This window comes from Lagenorhynchus albirostris, chromosome 20 (assembly GCF_949774975.1).
Source record: "Lagenorhynchus albirostris chromosome 20, mLagAlb1.1, whole genome shotgun sequence".
NCBI lineage: Eukaryota > Metazoa > Chordata > Mammalia > Artiodactyla > Delphinidae > Lagenorhynchus > Lagenorhynchus albirostris.
The window spans coordinates 49,499,145-49,514,635 of NC_083114.1; the positions used below are offsets into that span (position 1 = coordinate 49,499,145).

The window sequence follows — 15,491 nt, forward strand, 5'->3', positions numbered from 1 at the left end:
CCCAGGTTCCCACTCGAAGCAGGGCCGCCTGGAGACCCCGCCCTGAGCAGGGGCGCCCTGGCGCGGTCCGCAGCCCGTCTGCAGGGGCGCGAGGTCTACCATCCTGCGCGGAGGATCCAATTATTGGAAAGGGCTACATCAGCCGAAGAGCCAGGCCGGGAGTACCACACCCAGTACGAACCGCTGGGCCCTGCCGCCTCCGCACCGTTTGTAGGGGTGGGCGGAGCACGGTTCCGCGAGATCCCGCGGGAGCCCCTCCCGCGCAAGAGCCGCAGCACCGCCCCTTTCCCTGCAGCAGGCGCCCTTTCCCTTTCACGTGACCAGGAGCTCCCCGCCCCTTCCGAGGCTTGGCCCTGACGCACGCTCGTACGCACGCACGCACGCACGCACGCTCGTGCTATGACGTCAGTTCCTGGCAGCGGCGGCGCGGGGCCCTGCTTCCGCTTTCCTCTGAGACGCGAGCTTGGCTCTTAGCCTGCTCGGAATCATGGCGGCTACAGCTACAATGGCGACGTCGGGCTCGGCGCGGAAGCGGCTGCTCAAAGAGGAAGACATGACCAAAGTGGAATTCGAGACCAGTGAGGAGGTGGACGTGACCCCCACGTTCGACACCATGGGCCTGCGGGAGGACCTGCTGCGCGGTATCTACGCCTACGGTCGGTGAGCTCGGGCCGCGGGCTAGGGCGCCCGCGGGGAGGCGGGGGGCCCAGCCGGGGGTGGTTCCCGAGACTGGGAGTGCGGCCGCCGCGGGGCTGGGGGTCGGGGCTGAGGCCGAGCCCGGGGGCCCTGACGGGCGACCCCTGCCCCCAGCACGTGTCCCCACCCCCGTCTGTGTCGGCCGGTTCGGGTGCTGTTTTCCCGGCGGGGCGCCATGCTGGGTCACGCGAGGGCTGCAGCGTCCCGCGAGGTCTGCAGGGTCCTCCTTGCACCCCGGAGTCACTCATTCAGCAGATGATTGTCTTGCACCTGCCAGGTGCTAGGAACGTGCGCGGCTCTAGGCACTGGCGGCTTAGCAGTGAACCAGGCAGGCCTTAGGGAGCTTGTTATGTTTGGGAGAAGGATTATATAGTCAGTGGTAATGGCTACGAAGAAAATAAAGCGGGATAACTTTATAAGCGTGATTGGCGAGAGGAGAGAGTTAAAATAGAGCACATAGGTAAGGGGGCTCCCAGGAGGGGCTGGCATTTGAGCTGAGATCTGGGCTAAGGAACCCGTTATGAGAAGATTATGGTAGAACTGGGCAGCTGGTGCCAGGACCCTGCAGCTGGGAGCCTTATGCATTCCAGGAACAGAAAGAATCTCCCTGTCCTGGGAGCCTAGGGGCGAGTTTTTTTTTTGGGGGGGGGCGCAGATCTTGAAAAGCATGGTGCGAGGTGATAGAGTTTGAATTTTATTTCTAAGTGCAGTGGGAGGCCATTGGAGGGTTTTAAGCAGGGAAGTGATGGGACCAGATTTACAGTCACAGGTGGTCCTGGGTGTCTGGATATGGGGGGAGGTGAGGCAGGAGAGGAAGCAGGGAGATGTTAGGAGGCTTTTGTTCCAGTCCAGGGGAGTGATGATGGTATTGTGGTGGAGATGGAGTACTAACAGAGTTTGCTGATGGGTTGAATGTGAGCAGGAGATGAAAGTCCTGGATGTTTGAGTAACTGGGCAGGTGATGATGCCCTCTCCTCAGGCGGGGAGCACTCGAGGGAGCTCTTCTTGAATGAGGAGAGCTTGAGGGACCTGTAAACCATCCAGTAGGAGATGTCAAGGAGGCAGTTGGGAAGAGTTCGGGTTGGGGATGTAGATGGGCGTGATCAGCATCTATGCTTAATGCCTGGGACTGGGGCCGACATCTTTTTTATCCAACAGTTCATGATGTCATGACAGTCTAGCACAGAGAAGGTACGGAGGGAATGGGAGGTGAAGAACCATTGCAGCTGGCCCTCGTAGTGTGGCCGACAGCCCTGCCTGCCTCTTGGCACCCAGGACGTCCCTGCCCTAAAACACTGTTTTTAGTTTCCCATCTACTTGCTGGTTCATCCTGAGGGTTTAAATCATCTGTTATATTTGCTTTTGTGTTAGATGGGAAATTGTACTACATTTTAAAAGGCTACCAAAATTAATTAAAGTACATTATTTGTACGTAAAGTTTTGTTTGTTTACTTGGACAGTAGAGGGGTGGTGTTGTAGTTCATGTAGCTGCATCAACGCAGGAGGAGTAGATGAAATGGGGTTGTAGGTGATAACAAACAACCTGCAGACTTACTGCTGGTGGGGAGTGGTGACTACAGCACTGATGGGTTTATATTCCTTTTTTTAACTTAAAAAGTAATACAAAAAAACCCCATTAGTGCAAGTTATTGTAATATAGTCAAACAATACACAAGTAATTGGAGTAAAATATGAGCCTCCCTCACCCCATTCTCCAGGAGTAACCACCAACATTTTTTAACCTAACTGGGGTGTCTCTATTTTGCAACAGTGTTCCTTAGAGATTTTGTCTGTGTAAGATGGTATGTTAGTATAAAAATCCACTTCAGCCTACTTCATTCAGCAGCTGTTTCTTGAGAGCTTAGTACGTTGGACATTGGGTTAAGGAGGGGGTGGGGGATTTTAAAAAGGTAACATCCTCGGCACAAGGAGCTCCAGTGTATGGTTGCAAGTATGCTGTCCTAGTGGTTAGAGCTCATTTTTTCTGTTTTAATTTACAGGTTTTGAAAAACCATCAGCAATCCAGCAGCGAGCTATTAAGCAGATAATTAAAGGGAGAGATGTCATTGCACAGTAAGTCTGCTCATGCAGAGGGGGAGTCAGGTGCTGGTTAGCACAGCAGTGTGTAGTTCAGTGCTTCTTCATTCAGATGCCGTTACCAGCTCTTGCCTTGACTTCAGCTATGGGCTGTTTGTTTTTAGTTTTGCATCCTCCACTCTAGAAAGCTTTCTTTTTTTTTTTTAAGCCAGATTTACTTAACCTATTATTTGGCATATGGAATTGTATATAATACTCTTTTAATAACATTATTCCCTATTTGCCTAATTTTTAAAGACTCATTGACAAAAAAAAAGTCTGAAGTCGTAGAAAAGAATTATATAAAGAGGAATCTTTTTTTTGCCACCTCTAACAGCCATTCTATAGATTCTGCAGCTCTGTCACCCCCTGCTGCAAAGGCCACATTTACTGTCCTTATCACCCGTGATTTAAAAGTTGTGACATTATGCCTGAGTCCCACCACCTTGCAGTTAAGATATTGGTCAGGGGGTGTGGGGGAATCGACTTGGAAAAAGCTGCCCAGTGCTTCTGCAGCTCATCTCCTCAGAGCACTGCTGGGGCGGGGGTTACATGAATGGGAGCAGTGGCATGTAGCCCATCACTCTAAATCCCATTTATCTGTGTTTTCTTTACTAGATCTCAGTCTGGTACAGGCAAAACAGCCACCTTCAGTATTTCTGTCCTCCAGTGTTTGGATATTCAGGTAATCTTAAACTTCTCTTTAATCCTAGGAAATACTTCCTTTACCTTCTGTAACTACAGTGTTCAAGAGGTACAGTTCTGGGCTTCCCTGGTGGCGCAGTGGTTGAGAGTCCGCCTGCTGATGCAGGGGACACGGGTTTGTGCCCCGGTCTGGGAAGATCCCACATGCCGCGGAGCGGCTGGGCCCGTGAGCCACGGCCGCTGAGCCTGCGCGTCCGGAGCCTGTGCTCCGCAACGGGAGAGGCCACAACAGTGAGAGGCCCGCGTACCGCAAAAAAAAAAAAAAGAAGTACAGTTCTTAAATATCTCTAGTTGTACTGATTAAGCACATTTTTTAAAGAGAATCTTAAGTGCACACTAGTATCTGAGCTAATATCCTGTCATAAATTCCTTTTTATTTAAACTGAGAGTCTTTTAAAAATTTTTATTGAAATTTTGTTGATTTACAATGCTGTGTTAGTTTCGGGTATATAGCAAAGTGATTCAGATCTATATAGTTCCCTGTGCTATACAGTAGGTCCTTTTTGGTTATCTCTTTTTTTACATAGTAGTGTGTATATTTTAATCGCAGACTCCTAATTTATCCCTCCCTCCACCCTTTCCCCTTTGGTAACCATAAGTTTGTTTTCTATGTCTGTAAACTGGGAGATTTTTTTAACTAGTGGAAATTCTTGTCTGTAAACAAGAATCCTGACCAGTATACCCATTATCACTGGATACGCAATTTAAGTAACATTCAGGTTCGCTTACCTGAAATCAGATGTGTGGTTAACTTGAGATAATATTCAAAATAGATCTGAGTCTGAATTAGTGCAATCTACCGTGAAGATACTGAGATTCTCTATTTTCCGACAAATTATTTTACCAGGTTCGTGAAACCCAAGCTTTGATCTTGGCTCCAACGAGAGAGTTAGCTGTACAGATCCAGAAGGTAAGACAGTTAAAGATGGCACTGTCGTATTTGCAAGTACAGTTCACCCTAAACAACATGGGTTAGAACTGCATGGATCCATTTATATGCAGGTTTTAAAAAATGAATATGTACTACAACACTGCATGATGCGAAGTTGGTTGGATCCAAGGTTAGGGAGGGCTGATTGTAAAGTCTGTGTGGATATCTGACTAAGCTGGAGTTGAGCAGTCAGTAGGTGGGCCGGCATACCTAACCTCCCTCCCTAATCCCACGCTGTTCAAGCCAACTGATTGACTTAATCTAATACGGTTTTTCTGTTCTGTCAGGTTTTTTTTCCCTGATTCCTAACATTTTGTGATAAATCACATATGAGTTGCTGGTTTGTGTGAAGTCATTGTTAGTGTAGCTTGTGTGATTCCAATAGTTTTTTACAATCTTAGAATTGTAATTTTCTTCCAAAAAAATTAAAAATAATTGTAAGTATTTTGTTTTTATAGTATAAACATTTTGGAAGTGTATCTATTAAGATGTTAATAGCATCTGTGGGTGGATAGGATTATGAATTTTACATATTTTCTTATTTTTCTGTAAATACATACTGCTTTTGTAATGAGAAAACAGTAAAACGGACTTCATTTTGGCACAGAAAAGAGTGGAAGGAGGAGACTTGGGCTCTCTGTAGTTTTATGATAGAAATAATGGCATAAACAATACCCGGTGGTCATCTTAAACTAGAATAGAAACAATCTTCATTTTGGGGGAACTCAGATGTTTCGGACTTCATAGCAGTCTTGGGGCAGACTTTGAACGTGAATCTGTGTTTTAATTCAGGGCCTGCTTGCTTTGGGTGACTACATGAACGTCCAGTGCCATGCCTGCATTGGGGGCACCAACGTGGGGGAGGACATCAGGAAACTGGATTATGGACAGCATGTTGTCGCTGGCACACCTGGGCGTGTTTTTGGTAATTGCTTTTGTCTATAAAAAGTGCTTAAACAATAGAGGACCATTTTCAATTTGATATGCTACATAGTGGATTTTTGCATTTGAGTAACTTGTAAGAAGTGGAGGGAAGGTCCCTGAAATGCTGTGGAAACTGGTTGAAATGGCTGGCTCTTATAGCCTGAGGTCTACTTATTTCAAAATCTGATTTTATAGATATGATTCGTCGCAGAAGTTTGAGGACACGTGCTATCAAGATGTTGGTTTTGGATGAGGCTGATGAAATGTTGAATAAAGGTATGAGTAACAAAAGAATTCATTTTCTATTGATGTAAAATTCTTAAATTTTCACCGTGTAAAATGGAAATGTGGAACTAATGAACTCAGTATAAGTAGTATGTTCTTTGTGGAAAACAGTTATGCCCTGGGTGCACTTAGGAACATAAAACTGATTTTTTTATGGTAGTGGTTTGTAAGACTGATGACAACCAGAACAACAGCATTTCAGCCACACTGATGGGGTACTGCTCGTTGTGTGGTGGGTGAGCACAGATGGCTGCGGCGTGGAGCTGGGATGTGGTGCAGAGATGCCTGGTGGTGGGGAAGGGGTGAACAGATAGCTGAATAAATCTTGTTACATGGCAGTAGGGTATTTTGTGGTTTGGATGTTCCATAATTTATTTCACTAGTTGTATTTTATTGGTTGTCCAGGTTGTTTTTACTCTTTTATCGGTTATTTTTCAAGGTAAATTTCTAGAATTGGGGTGTATTTCATGTATTTCTCCCAAAACGTATGAGGACAAATATGTGAGGACCCGTAAGTCATAGCAGTTTTGCTCTTAGCACAGCAACTGGGAAATGCATAACGACAGCTGTCACCTTGGTTGAGTAACAGCTGCGGGCAGTACCTCACAGTGTCTTCAAGCCTCCCCTCCCTGCACACCCCCCTCCAGTCTTACTTCCATACCAGGGGGTCGGGTGGGTCGTCCCCTTAGACATTGGGGTCACCTGGCGTGAAGGGAATATTTTGCTTCTCAGGAGTCACCAGTAACTCATGGGGTTCTTCTCAAGCGTTTTCCTGTTCCCTGGTTCTTGAGCAGTTCTCTCAGGAGCCTAGAGGCTGATGCCACCCCTTGGAGCAGCCCTCCACCCACCTCTGTCTTGGGCCCCTTACCTGGAGGCCCTGCTCTTCAGCTAAGTTAAAGGTACAGTTACTACAAAGTGAGGTCTCCAGAACCAGTGGCATCTATGTCAGCTGGGAACGTGTCGGAAATGTAGCTTCTGGCCCCCTGATCTCTACAGTCAGAACCTCGCAGCCACTTGTCCCCTTCTCACACGTCAGCCTCCTAACCCGTCCTGCAGAGGTGGTGGTGTGGTGACCCGAGGGCCAGGTCCTGCTTGCCATTGGGTTTTATTCAGCCTGCACCATATGAAATAATGTAAACTAGCTGCATTATTTAATTGGGAGGTTTTTAAATTAAGGTATAATTGACATGTAACATTTTCAGGTGTACAGCATGGGTCAGTATCTGTGGGAGATTTTTTTTTTTTTTTTTTTTTTTTTGCGGTACGCGGGCTTCTCACTGTTGTGGCCTCTCCCGTTGCGGAGCACAGGCTCCGGACGTGCAGGCTCAGCGGCTTTTTATTTAAGTGGAGATTTTTTTGGTGAAAATCTAGATCTCGGGCATCCCTGGTGGCACGGTGGTTGAGAGTCCGCCTGCCGATGCAGGGGACACGGGTTCGTGCCCCGGTCCGGGAAGATCCCACATGGCGCGGAGCGGCTGGGACCTGCGAGCCATGGCCGCTGAGCCTGCGTGTCCGGAGCCTGTGCTCCGCAACGGGAGAGGCCACAACAGTGAGAGGCCCGCGTACCGCAAAAAAAAGAAAAGAAAAAAATCTAGATCTCTGGATTTATTTAAAATGTGTTAGATCTGGCCACAGTGGATGCATACCCTCACAGAGCAGCAGCAGCTGGAACTGAGATGTGAAACTACCTGCAAGGGTCTGAGGTTGTGGGCTCAGGGCTCAGGTTTCTGTTGCTTTTACCTGTTGGCATCCAGGACTCTTGGGTGGGGCTCTGATCCCTAGAGCACACCAGGGAGAGGAGAGGGGATGTGAGAATTTGGTCCAGCTCTGGAAGAAGCTTCCGTGTGAAATCTTGCACCTTTACAGTCACAGTGCTGCATCCAGTTAAATGTGAACAGTTGATGTGCAACTTCTGTTTCAAAGTGTGCAGCCTTAAAAATTCCCCGTGTGTCTCATTCCTCATCCCAGGTTTCAAAGAACAGATCTATGATGTGTACAGGTACTTGCCCCCGGCCACTCAGGTGGTGCTTATCAGTGCCACACTGCCCCATGAGATCCTGGAGATGACCAACAAGTTCATGACTGACCCTATCCGCATTTTGGTGAAACGGTGAGGATGCCCTACTTCTCAGGTGGGACTAAAACATAGCATAGTTGTATTTGGGTTTTAAAACATGAAATTTCTTTTTAATTTTCTCTTTTGAAAAGCTAGCTTTTATATAGTCTCCTTTGATCCAGTAATTCCAAATTTAAAAATTTGCTGATAGTATTTACTTATTGATGGAATTATTTACGATTGGCAGTAAAATGTGTATTCTATTGAACAGCCGAACACTTTGTTTAGAACCATATACAAGGTGTGGTTAAAGGTTCATACTGATCCAGGGCTTGGGCCCATGTGGTGGAAGTGGCGACTCCTAGGAGGATGTGGCTGGCGGGAGGGGCGGGGGTTTAATGCCCAGGCTCCTGGGCCGCTGGGGGTTGGGCCCGTGCCTGGAACAGTCCCTGGCCTGCGCACGTCCTCAAGTTTTGGTTGGAAGGATGAGTTGACAGGATTGTGTTTGTCCTCCAGTGATGAACTGACTCTGGAAGGCATCAAGCAGTTTTTTGTGGCTGTGGAGAGAGAAGAGTGGAAGTTCGACACGCTGTGTGACCTCTATGACACGCTGACCATCACTCAGGCTGTTATCTTCTGTAACACCAAGAGGAAGGTGCGCGGCCATCCTGGCTCTTTAATGTCCTTGTGGCGAAAACCAAAGATCGGTTTTCATAGAACTTAGGTCAGGTATTTTCTGTTGAGGACCAGAATTACGTGCTTTAGGCTCTGGGTACGTGGTCTCCTCGGGCAGCCACTGGGCTCTGCCCTTTAGCTCAAAGTCACCGTGGACGATGAGCGGACAAGCGGGTGTATCCAGGGAACGTGTGCAGGGTGTTGATCTGGTCCCTTGACTGAAGGCTCCGGGTCATTGGTTCAGGTGGGGCCTGGACACACGTTCTTTGAGCTCCCAGGTGATGCTGATGTGCCGGCAGAGCTGAGAACCCTGGCAGCTCTCCTTGGAATAGGAACAAGATTTGGACCACATTCCAAAAAAGATTTGAACTTAAATTTCAAATGAGAACCGTGACATATTGTCTTTTAAGAGAATTTTTGCCCCGATATTTGCTGGGCAGAATTAAGTTTTCTACACAGCCAGTGAGGATTAGCGTGAGTTTTGTTTATTTATATATACATATATATATATATATATATATATTTTTTTTTTTTTTAATTTGGCCGTGCTGGGTCTTCGTTGCTGCGCATGGACTTTCTCTAGTTGTGGCGAGCGGGGGCTACTCTTCGTTGTGGTGTGCAGGCTTCTCATTGTGATGGCTTCTCGTTGCAGAGCAAGGGCTCTAAGCACGTGGACTTCAGTAGTTGCAGCACACAGGCTCAGGAGTTGTGGCTCGCAGGCTCTAGAGCGCAGGCTCAGTAGTTGTGGCGCACGGTCTTAGTTGCTCCATGACATGTGGGATCTTCCCAGACCAGGGCTCGAACCCCTGTCCCCCGCATTGGCAGGTGGGGTTCTTAACCACTGCGCCACTAGGGAAGTCCCTAGCCTGAGTTTTAAGAGCACTTGTTTATGAATATTCGAATTGGTTCTGCAGGTAATTGACATGAAATCCTGTATACAGTCTCTGGTTTGTGAACTTATGGCAGCATCTGTTGATTCCATCTGTAGGTTGACTGGCTGACGGAGAAGATGAGGGAAGCCAACTTCACCGTGTCATCCATGCACGGGGACATGCCCCAGAAGGAGCGTGAGTCCATCATGAAGGAGTTCCGGTCGGGTGCCAGGTGGGTTGGCTGAGCTCTCTGCTGTGGTCCTGGTGCTGGTGCTGTGGGCCAGCATTTACGGGGTGTTACCCGAGTTTTCCCCCCCACAGCTGAGCTTGGGCAGGTCACCAACTTGCTGGTGAGCAGGGCAGCCACTGCTGGTGTGATAGGTTAGGCTGAGATGAGAACTAGCCTTAACTACGTAGGTTGGTTGCCTTATTTAGAAGCGTATTTTTCTGTTTCCAAATAAATGGAGATTTTCTGTTTATCTTTTTGTATTGGTTTTAGCTTAATCCCACTGTGGCCAGAGAACCCACTTTGTGTGATTTCATCCCCTCAGTGTGTATTCAGACTTGCTTTGTGGCCCAGCACGGGGTCGGTCATTTTACAAATGTTCTCTGTGCTTGGACAAGATGGGTGCTGTGTGGTGTTGGATTTCAGTTGCTAGCTGTATTTCTCAAACCTGCATCCTTACCCTTTTTCCCTTAAGCCTTGTTTCATCAGTGTTGAGTGCCGGTTTTCCTCTTGGGGGTTCTGTCCGTTCTTGCATTATGGGTCCAGAGACCTGAGTGTACAAGTTCAGAATTACTACATTTCTGGAGGATTTAGCTTTTGCTGTGGAAGTGTCTGCCCTTCTCTACTAGGGCTTTTGTCCTGAATCCTGCTCTGTCTGACCAGCAGCACCGGCTCTGAACGCTTGGTGTCTCCTTAGTACCACCTTTCTTCCTTCACCTCTGGTTTGTAGACTTAAGCTTTAGATGGATTTCAGGCAACCAGCATATAGTTGGGTTTTATTTTTCCTTTTAATCTAATGATAATTGCTGTCTTTTTTTTAAATTTATTTATTTTTGGCTGCATTGGGTCTTCATTGCTGCGGGGCTTTCTCTAGTTGCGGTGAGTGGGGGCTACTCTTCGTTGCGGCGTGCGGGCTTCTCATTGTGGTGTCTTCTCTTGTTGTGGAGTATGGGCTCTAGGCATGTGGGCTTCAGTAGTTGTGGCTCACGGGCTCTAGAGCGCGGGCTCTAGAGCGCAAGCTCAGTAGTTGTGGTGCACAGGCTTAGTTGCTCTGTGGCATGTGGGATCTTCCTGGACCAGAGCTCGAACTTGTGTCCCCTGCATTGGCAGGCGGATTCTTAACCACTACGCTACAAGGGAAGCCCATAATTGTCTTTTAACTGGAACATTTAGTCCAGTTTCGTTTAATGTAAATACTGATATATTTGGTTTTAAATTGACCATCTTATATCTTGTCATTTCTCTTGTGTGGTTCTTTTTTCTTTCTTTAGTTTGGATTTTTTGTTGTTGTTATTCCTTTTCCCCACTTTTTTTTTTTTTTTTCCCTTGCGGTACGTGGGCCTCTCACCGTTGTGGTCTCTCCCATTGCGGAGCACAGGCTCCGGACGCGCAGGCTCAGCGGCCATGGCTCACGGGCCCAGCCTCTCCGTGGCATGTGGGATCTTCCCGGACCGGGGCACGAACCCATGTCCCCTGCATCGGCAGGCGGACTCTCAACCACTGCGCCATCAGGGAAGCCCTCCCCACTTTTTATTTTGGAAAATGTTTCTTTCTTTATGTTATTTAGTGGTCACCCTGAAGAGTCATCAGCAGCTGTGGTTGCTTGGTACTTTTACCATCTCCTCTGAGAGCACAGAGAACTTGAAACCCTGATTTCAGTGACACGCACCCCCCAGACTTCTGTCACTGTTGTCATGTGTTTTAATTTACATATATTCAACCTCAACAAGAAATTTGTGCTTTATATCATTACATAATTCATATAATGAATGCTGCACAGTGACCATACTCGTTACTCTTCTGTTTTTCCTTTATCTCTGAGCTTCCATCAGGGATGCATTTTAATATATACATATATATGTATATTTTTTTTAATGTATACATATATATACATATTTATTTATTTTGGCTGCACCAGGTCTTAGTTGCGGCACATGGGATCTTTAGTTGCGGCATGCATACGGGACCTAGTTCCCCGACCAGGGATCAAACCTGGGCCCCCTGCATTGAGAGTGCAGAGTCTTACCCACTAGACCATCAGGGAAGTCCCAGGGATGCATTTCCTTGTGCTTGAAGAATGTCTTTCTGTATTTAGTTTGGGTCTGCTGGTAACAAAATGTTTAAGTTTCTTTGGAAATGTCTGCTTCATCTTGAAACACCTCCTTCTGATGTGTTGAAGGAGGCAATCCAGGCGGGATCAGTCCCAGACATCCTGTGGACACCAAACTCTGCAGACATTCTAATCCCTTATATGAAGTGGCCTAGTGCAGTCGGCCCTCTCTATCTGGTGTTTCTTGGTTGTGTCAGTCCTGTGGGGATGTCACCTGCTGCTGCTCATGTAAAACAGTGTCTTCTCTGCAGGCTGCTGCTTAGGTCTGTTTTGTTTATGTGGTTTCACGCTGATGGGTCCATGTGTGATTCAGTCTTACTCCTTCCGTTTGGCACTTCTGTGACTCTTGGCCTTACCCCTCTGTTGGTGCTTTGGCCCCATTCTTTCCTCTTCCTCTAGGGCTCCAGTTATATGTGATTATCTGGCAGGATTATTTTCTCCTCTTCTGCTGTCCCTTCAGACTTTGAATGCTTCTAGACCAGCGATGTCCAATAGAAATATAATTCAAGTAAACATATGTCATTTAACCCAATATATCATATCACTTCAACATGTAATCAACATTAAAAATATTAACGAGGTTTTTTGCATTTTTTTTGTACTAAGTATTCAAATCCAGTGTGAATTTTACACCGTGAGACAATCTCATTTCAGACCAGCCACTCTGGTGCTTGGTGGGCTGGTGGCCTCAGCATTGGATAGTGTGGGTCTGTGGTGTGTCAGATTCTGTCCTGTGTGAAGGACAGAGAGGTGTGAGTTGCATTTCTAATTTGAAGATACTGTAAACACTGCACCAAAATCAGTGAGGCCGCTGTACTTGAGTTTTTGCTAGACAAAAGTAAAATGTCCTTCCCAATTATTGGTATGGGACTGGCTCGAAACAAATTAAATGTAGTAGTGTAAAAGATAGCCAAATTGTTTTTTTTTTTTATCAGCACACATGACCTAAGTAATGAAATATACCAAACGCGCCTTCTGAACGTGGCTTTCTGGTGCTGTCCCTTGTGCTTCAGCCTGCAGAGGGGCCAGTGTGAGGGGCCCTGATGTGTTCGTAGCCGGTCTGACCCTTTTATGCTAAGGTGATTGTCTCAAATGCCTTTCTTTGTGCAGCCGAGTGCTCATTTCTACAGACGTCTGGGCCCGGGGGCTGGACGTGCCCCAGGTGTCCCTCATCATTAATTACGACCTGCCCAACAACAGAGAGCTGTACATACACAGGTAGGCAGCACAAGTTTTTCTTTGGTTTCAGTCTTGTTGATGGGTTTACTGAAACCTTTTTTGCTATGTTTACTGAAGTGATTTTGCTTTATTGTTGAAGAATTGGGCGATCAGGTCGATATGGCCGAAAGGGCGTGGCCATTAATTTTGTGAAGAATGATGATATCCGAATCCTCAGAGACATTGAGCAGTACTACTCCACTCAGATTGACGAGATGCCCATGAACGGTAAGACAATAAATCCATATTTGTGATTGTTTTAGAGAGAGCTTCCTGGTTCCTGGTTTGGGGCACTTGAGGTTTTTCCCGCTTTATTTTTCTTTTGTTTTTGAGAAGTCTTTTGTGAGCCTTTAGTTAAATTTACAAATTTTCACTTGTTTGTATTCTTCCTTCTTGTTTATCTTCTCTTTCAGTTGCTGATCTGATTTGAACAGTCTGCTTGCTGGAGCCTGTTCACCTATTTTGTATCAATTTGGAAATATTTAGGGGCGGTTTCTATTTAATGGGGTTTATGTGAATTCTCTTCTCAAAGCCCCCACAGGACAAACTTTGGAGATTCTGCCACCTTTTCTTACCCACATGTAAATAATGCATTGCTTTAAGTCTTTTTCATTAAACATTTAAAACTTTTCCCATAAACTCTAATTTGTATTTCTTTCTAATTTTTGTTTGCCCTCAGCTTTTCTAGTAACCTGCTGTCTGTATGATCTTGGGCAGTCATTTCACTCTTTTTTGATCTTTAAGATGGTGAAATGGAAGTGGTAAGCTGCCTGGCCTCTCCACACTTACCCAGATTGGTACCCAATCCCATTTCTTATGGATGGCAGGTGGGGGAGTTGAGACCATAAATACTTTTCTCTGGGTTGGCCTGGGTCTGTGTGCCCAGATGCAGAGGGGCAGGATGGCACCCTGGGCAGATAACCAGGAGGAAGGATTCACCAGCCAGGCTCCCTCTGGACTAATGAGCCCACCGGTCACAGCTGAGGAGGGGTTGTGCACAGGGCACCATCGGTGATTCAGGGAGGGGCAAGCAGGAAACAAGCCAGAAGGTAAGACACCTGAGAAACTTAACCTAATTGAGATGCTGTCAAGTAAGGTAACAAAGAAATGGCAAACATCCACGGAAATGTGTATCCTTGGGGGTGATTCAGAAGTGTTATGTTTTCATAACCATTAACCCTGAGTGTTGGTGAAGGTGTAGGGGGCGTGATGGTGGTGTTAGTAGGTACAGACTTTTTGGAAAGCAGCCTGGCTCTTGGGCAGTAGGAGAAATTAGAATACTTCCCTTTGAGGGCGTCCTTCTGCGTAGGCAGTAGTCTGGAGTGCAGACTGCACGGGTGAGCTCACCAGTGTCCTCCAGCACCAGGAAAGGAGTGCGTATCACTGGGGGCTCGGGGAGGGAAGCAATGGGACATTGGCACTGACGCACGTGGGTGGAGGTTCTTGGGCAGGTGCTTGGGGCCACTCGAGTCACAGGTCAGGTGGGTTCAGCTGTAATCCATGGTGGCTAAGTGTTGAAACAAGGGGCTGGTGTGTCAGGTTAGACAGAAATGTTCACAGCATTATTCATAATAGCTGAAAAGTGGAAATAACCCAAGTGCCCATCGACTGAAAGATGTGGTAAGTACACATGAATATTATTTGGCAATAGGAAAGAATGAAGTGCTGACACGTTGCAATATGGATGAACCTTGAAAATAGGCTAACTGGAAGAAGCCAGTCACAAAAGGCCACAGTTTTTCCGTTTCTGTGAAATGTCCCAAATGGGTAAATCCATAGGACAGAAAGCAGATTAGTGGTTTTCTGGGGGCTGAGAGGTGGAAACAGGGAGTGACTGCTAAAGGGGACAGGGCTTCTTTGGGGGTGATGAAAATGTGGAACTAGACAGAGGTAAGTGTTGCACAATTCTGTGAATGTACTAAAAAGTACTGAATTGTACATTTTAAAGTGGTAAAATTGTGTGGTATGTGAACTATACCTCAGAAATCGGGCAGTCTTATACTTCCTCCTCTAAAATTATACTTAAAGACAGAAAGGGCATGAGCAAGGGGGGGAAATATTTGCAAAGCATATACTTGACAAAGGACTTAAACTAGAAAATATCAAGAACTTTAAGTGTAGGTAGAATGGTGGTCCCCCCAAAATGCCCACATCTTAATCCCTGGAACCTGTGAATATGCTACATTAAATGGTAAGGACTTTGCAGGTGTAATTAAAGATTGAGATGAAATTATCCTGGATTATCCAGGTGGACCCTATTTAATCACATGCGCCCTTTAAAGTCAAGAATGCTCTGGGCTACCATGGGTCAGAGAGTGGTATAATGGAAGAGGCAGGATTGATTCTCTGGGGTGAGAAGGACTCAACCCACCATTGCTGGATTTGAAGATGAAGGTGCCACGAGTCAGGATATGGAGCAGCCTCTAGAAGCTGAGGAGGACGTCTGGCTCAACCACAGGGACATGTGGACCTCACACCCATACACTCAGGAGACTGAATTCTGCCGACAACTTGCATGAGCAGGGGAGCACATTCTCCCCTGGAGCCTGCAGAGAAGAAGCTGCCCTGCTGACACCTAATTTAGCCCAGCTGACCGTGTCAAATTTCTGACCTACAGAACTGTGATAGAATAAATGTGTTATTTTGAGCCACAGAGATTGTGGTAATTTGTTATGGTAGCAATTGGAAAAACAATGTACTTTGTAACTTAGTAATAA

General features: G+C 46.6%; 1 protein-coding gene and 1 non-coding gene across 2 annotated transcripts; one reads left to right on the forward strand and one right to left on the reverse strand.

Annotated features, from left to right (window-relative positions):
• The first annotated feature begins 452 nt into the window (after positions 1–452).
• On the forward strand, positions 453–13,413 carry EIF4A3 (eukaryotic translation initiation factor 4A3). Its single transcript, XM_060136168.1, has 12 exons — positions 453–656; positions 2,697–2,769; positions 3,391–3,457; positions 4,325–4,387; positions 5,201–5,333; positions 5,528–5,608; positions 7,586–7,727; positions 8,190–8,328; positions 9,337–9,452; positions 12,667–12,774; positions 12,875–13,002; positions 13,188–13,413. The coding sequence occupies exons 1-12, from the start codon at positions 488–490 to the stop codon at positions 13,202–13,204; spliced, it is 1,236 nt and encodes a 411-aa protein (XP_059992151.1). The 5' UTR covers positions 453–487; the 3' UTR covers positions 13,205–13,413.
• On the reverse strand, positions 11,418–11,490 carry TRNAE-CUC (transfer RNA glutamic acid (anticodon CUC)). The gene has a single exon. It is a non-coding gene; the product is annotated as a tRNA-Glu (tRNA).
• Positions 13,414–15,491: the final 2,078 nt, after the last annotated feature.

Bases quoted from the DNA above. Each gene is read 5' to 3' on its own strand.
- EIF4A3 (XM_060136168.1), top strand. From the start codon at position 488: ATGGCGGCTACAGCTACAATGGCGACGTCGGGCTCGGCGCGGAAGCGG. The intron at 4,388-5,200 runs GTAAGACAGTTA...GTTTTAATTCAG, and splicing joins TAGCTGTACAGATCCAGAAG to GGCCTGCTTGCTTTGGGTGA. The intron at 8,329-9,336 runs GTGCGCGGCCAT...TTCCATCTGTAG, and splicing joins TCTGTAACACCAAGAGGAAG to GTTGACTGGCTGACGGAGAA.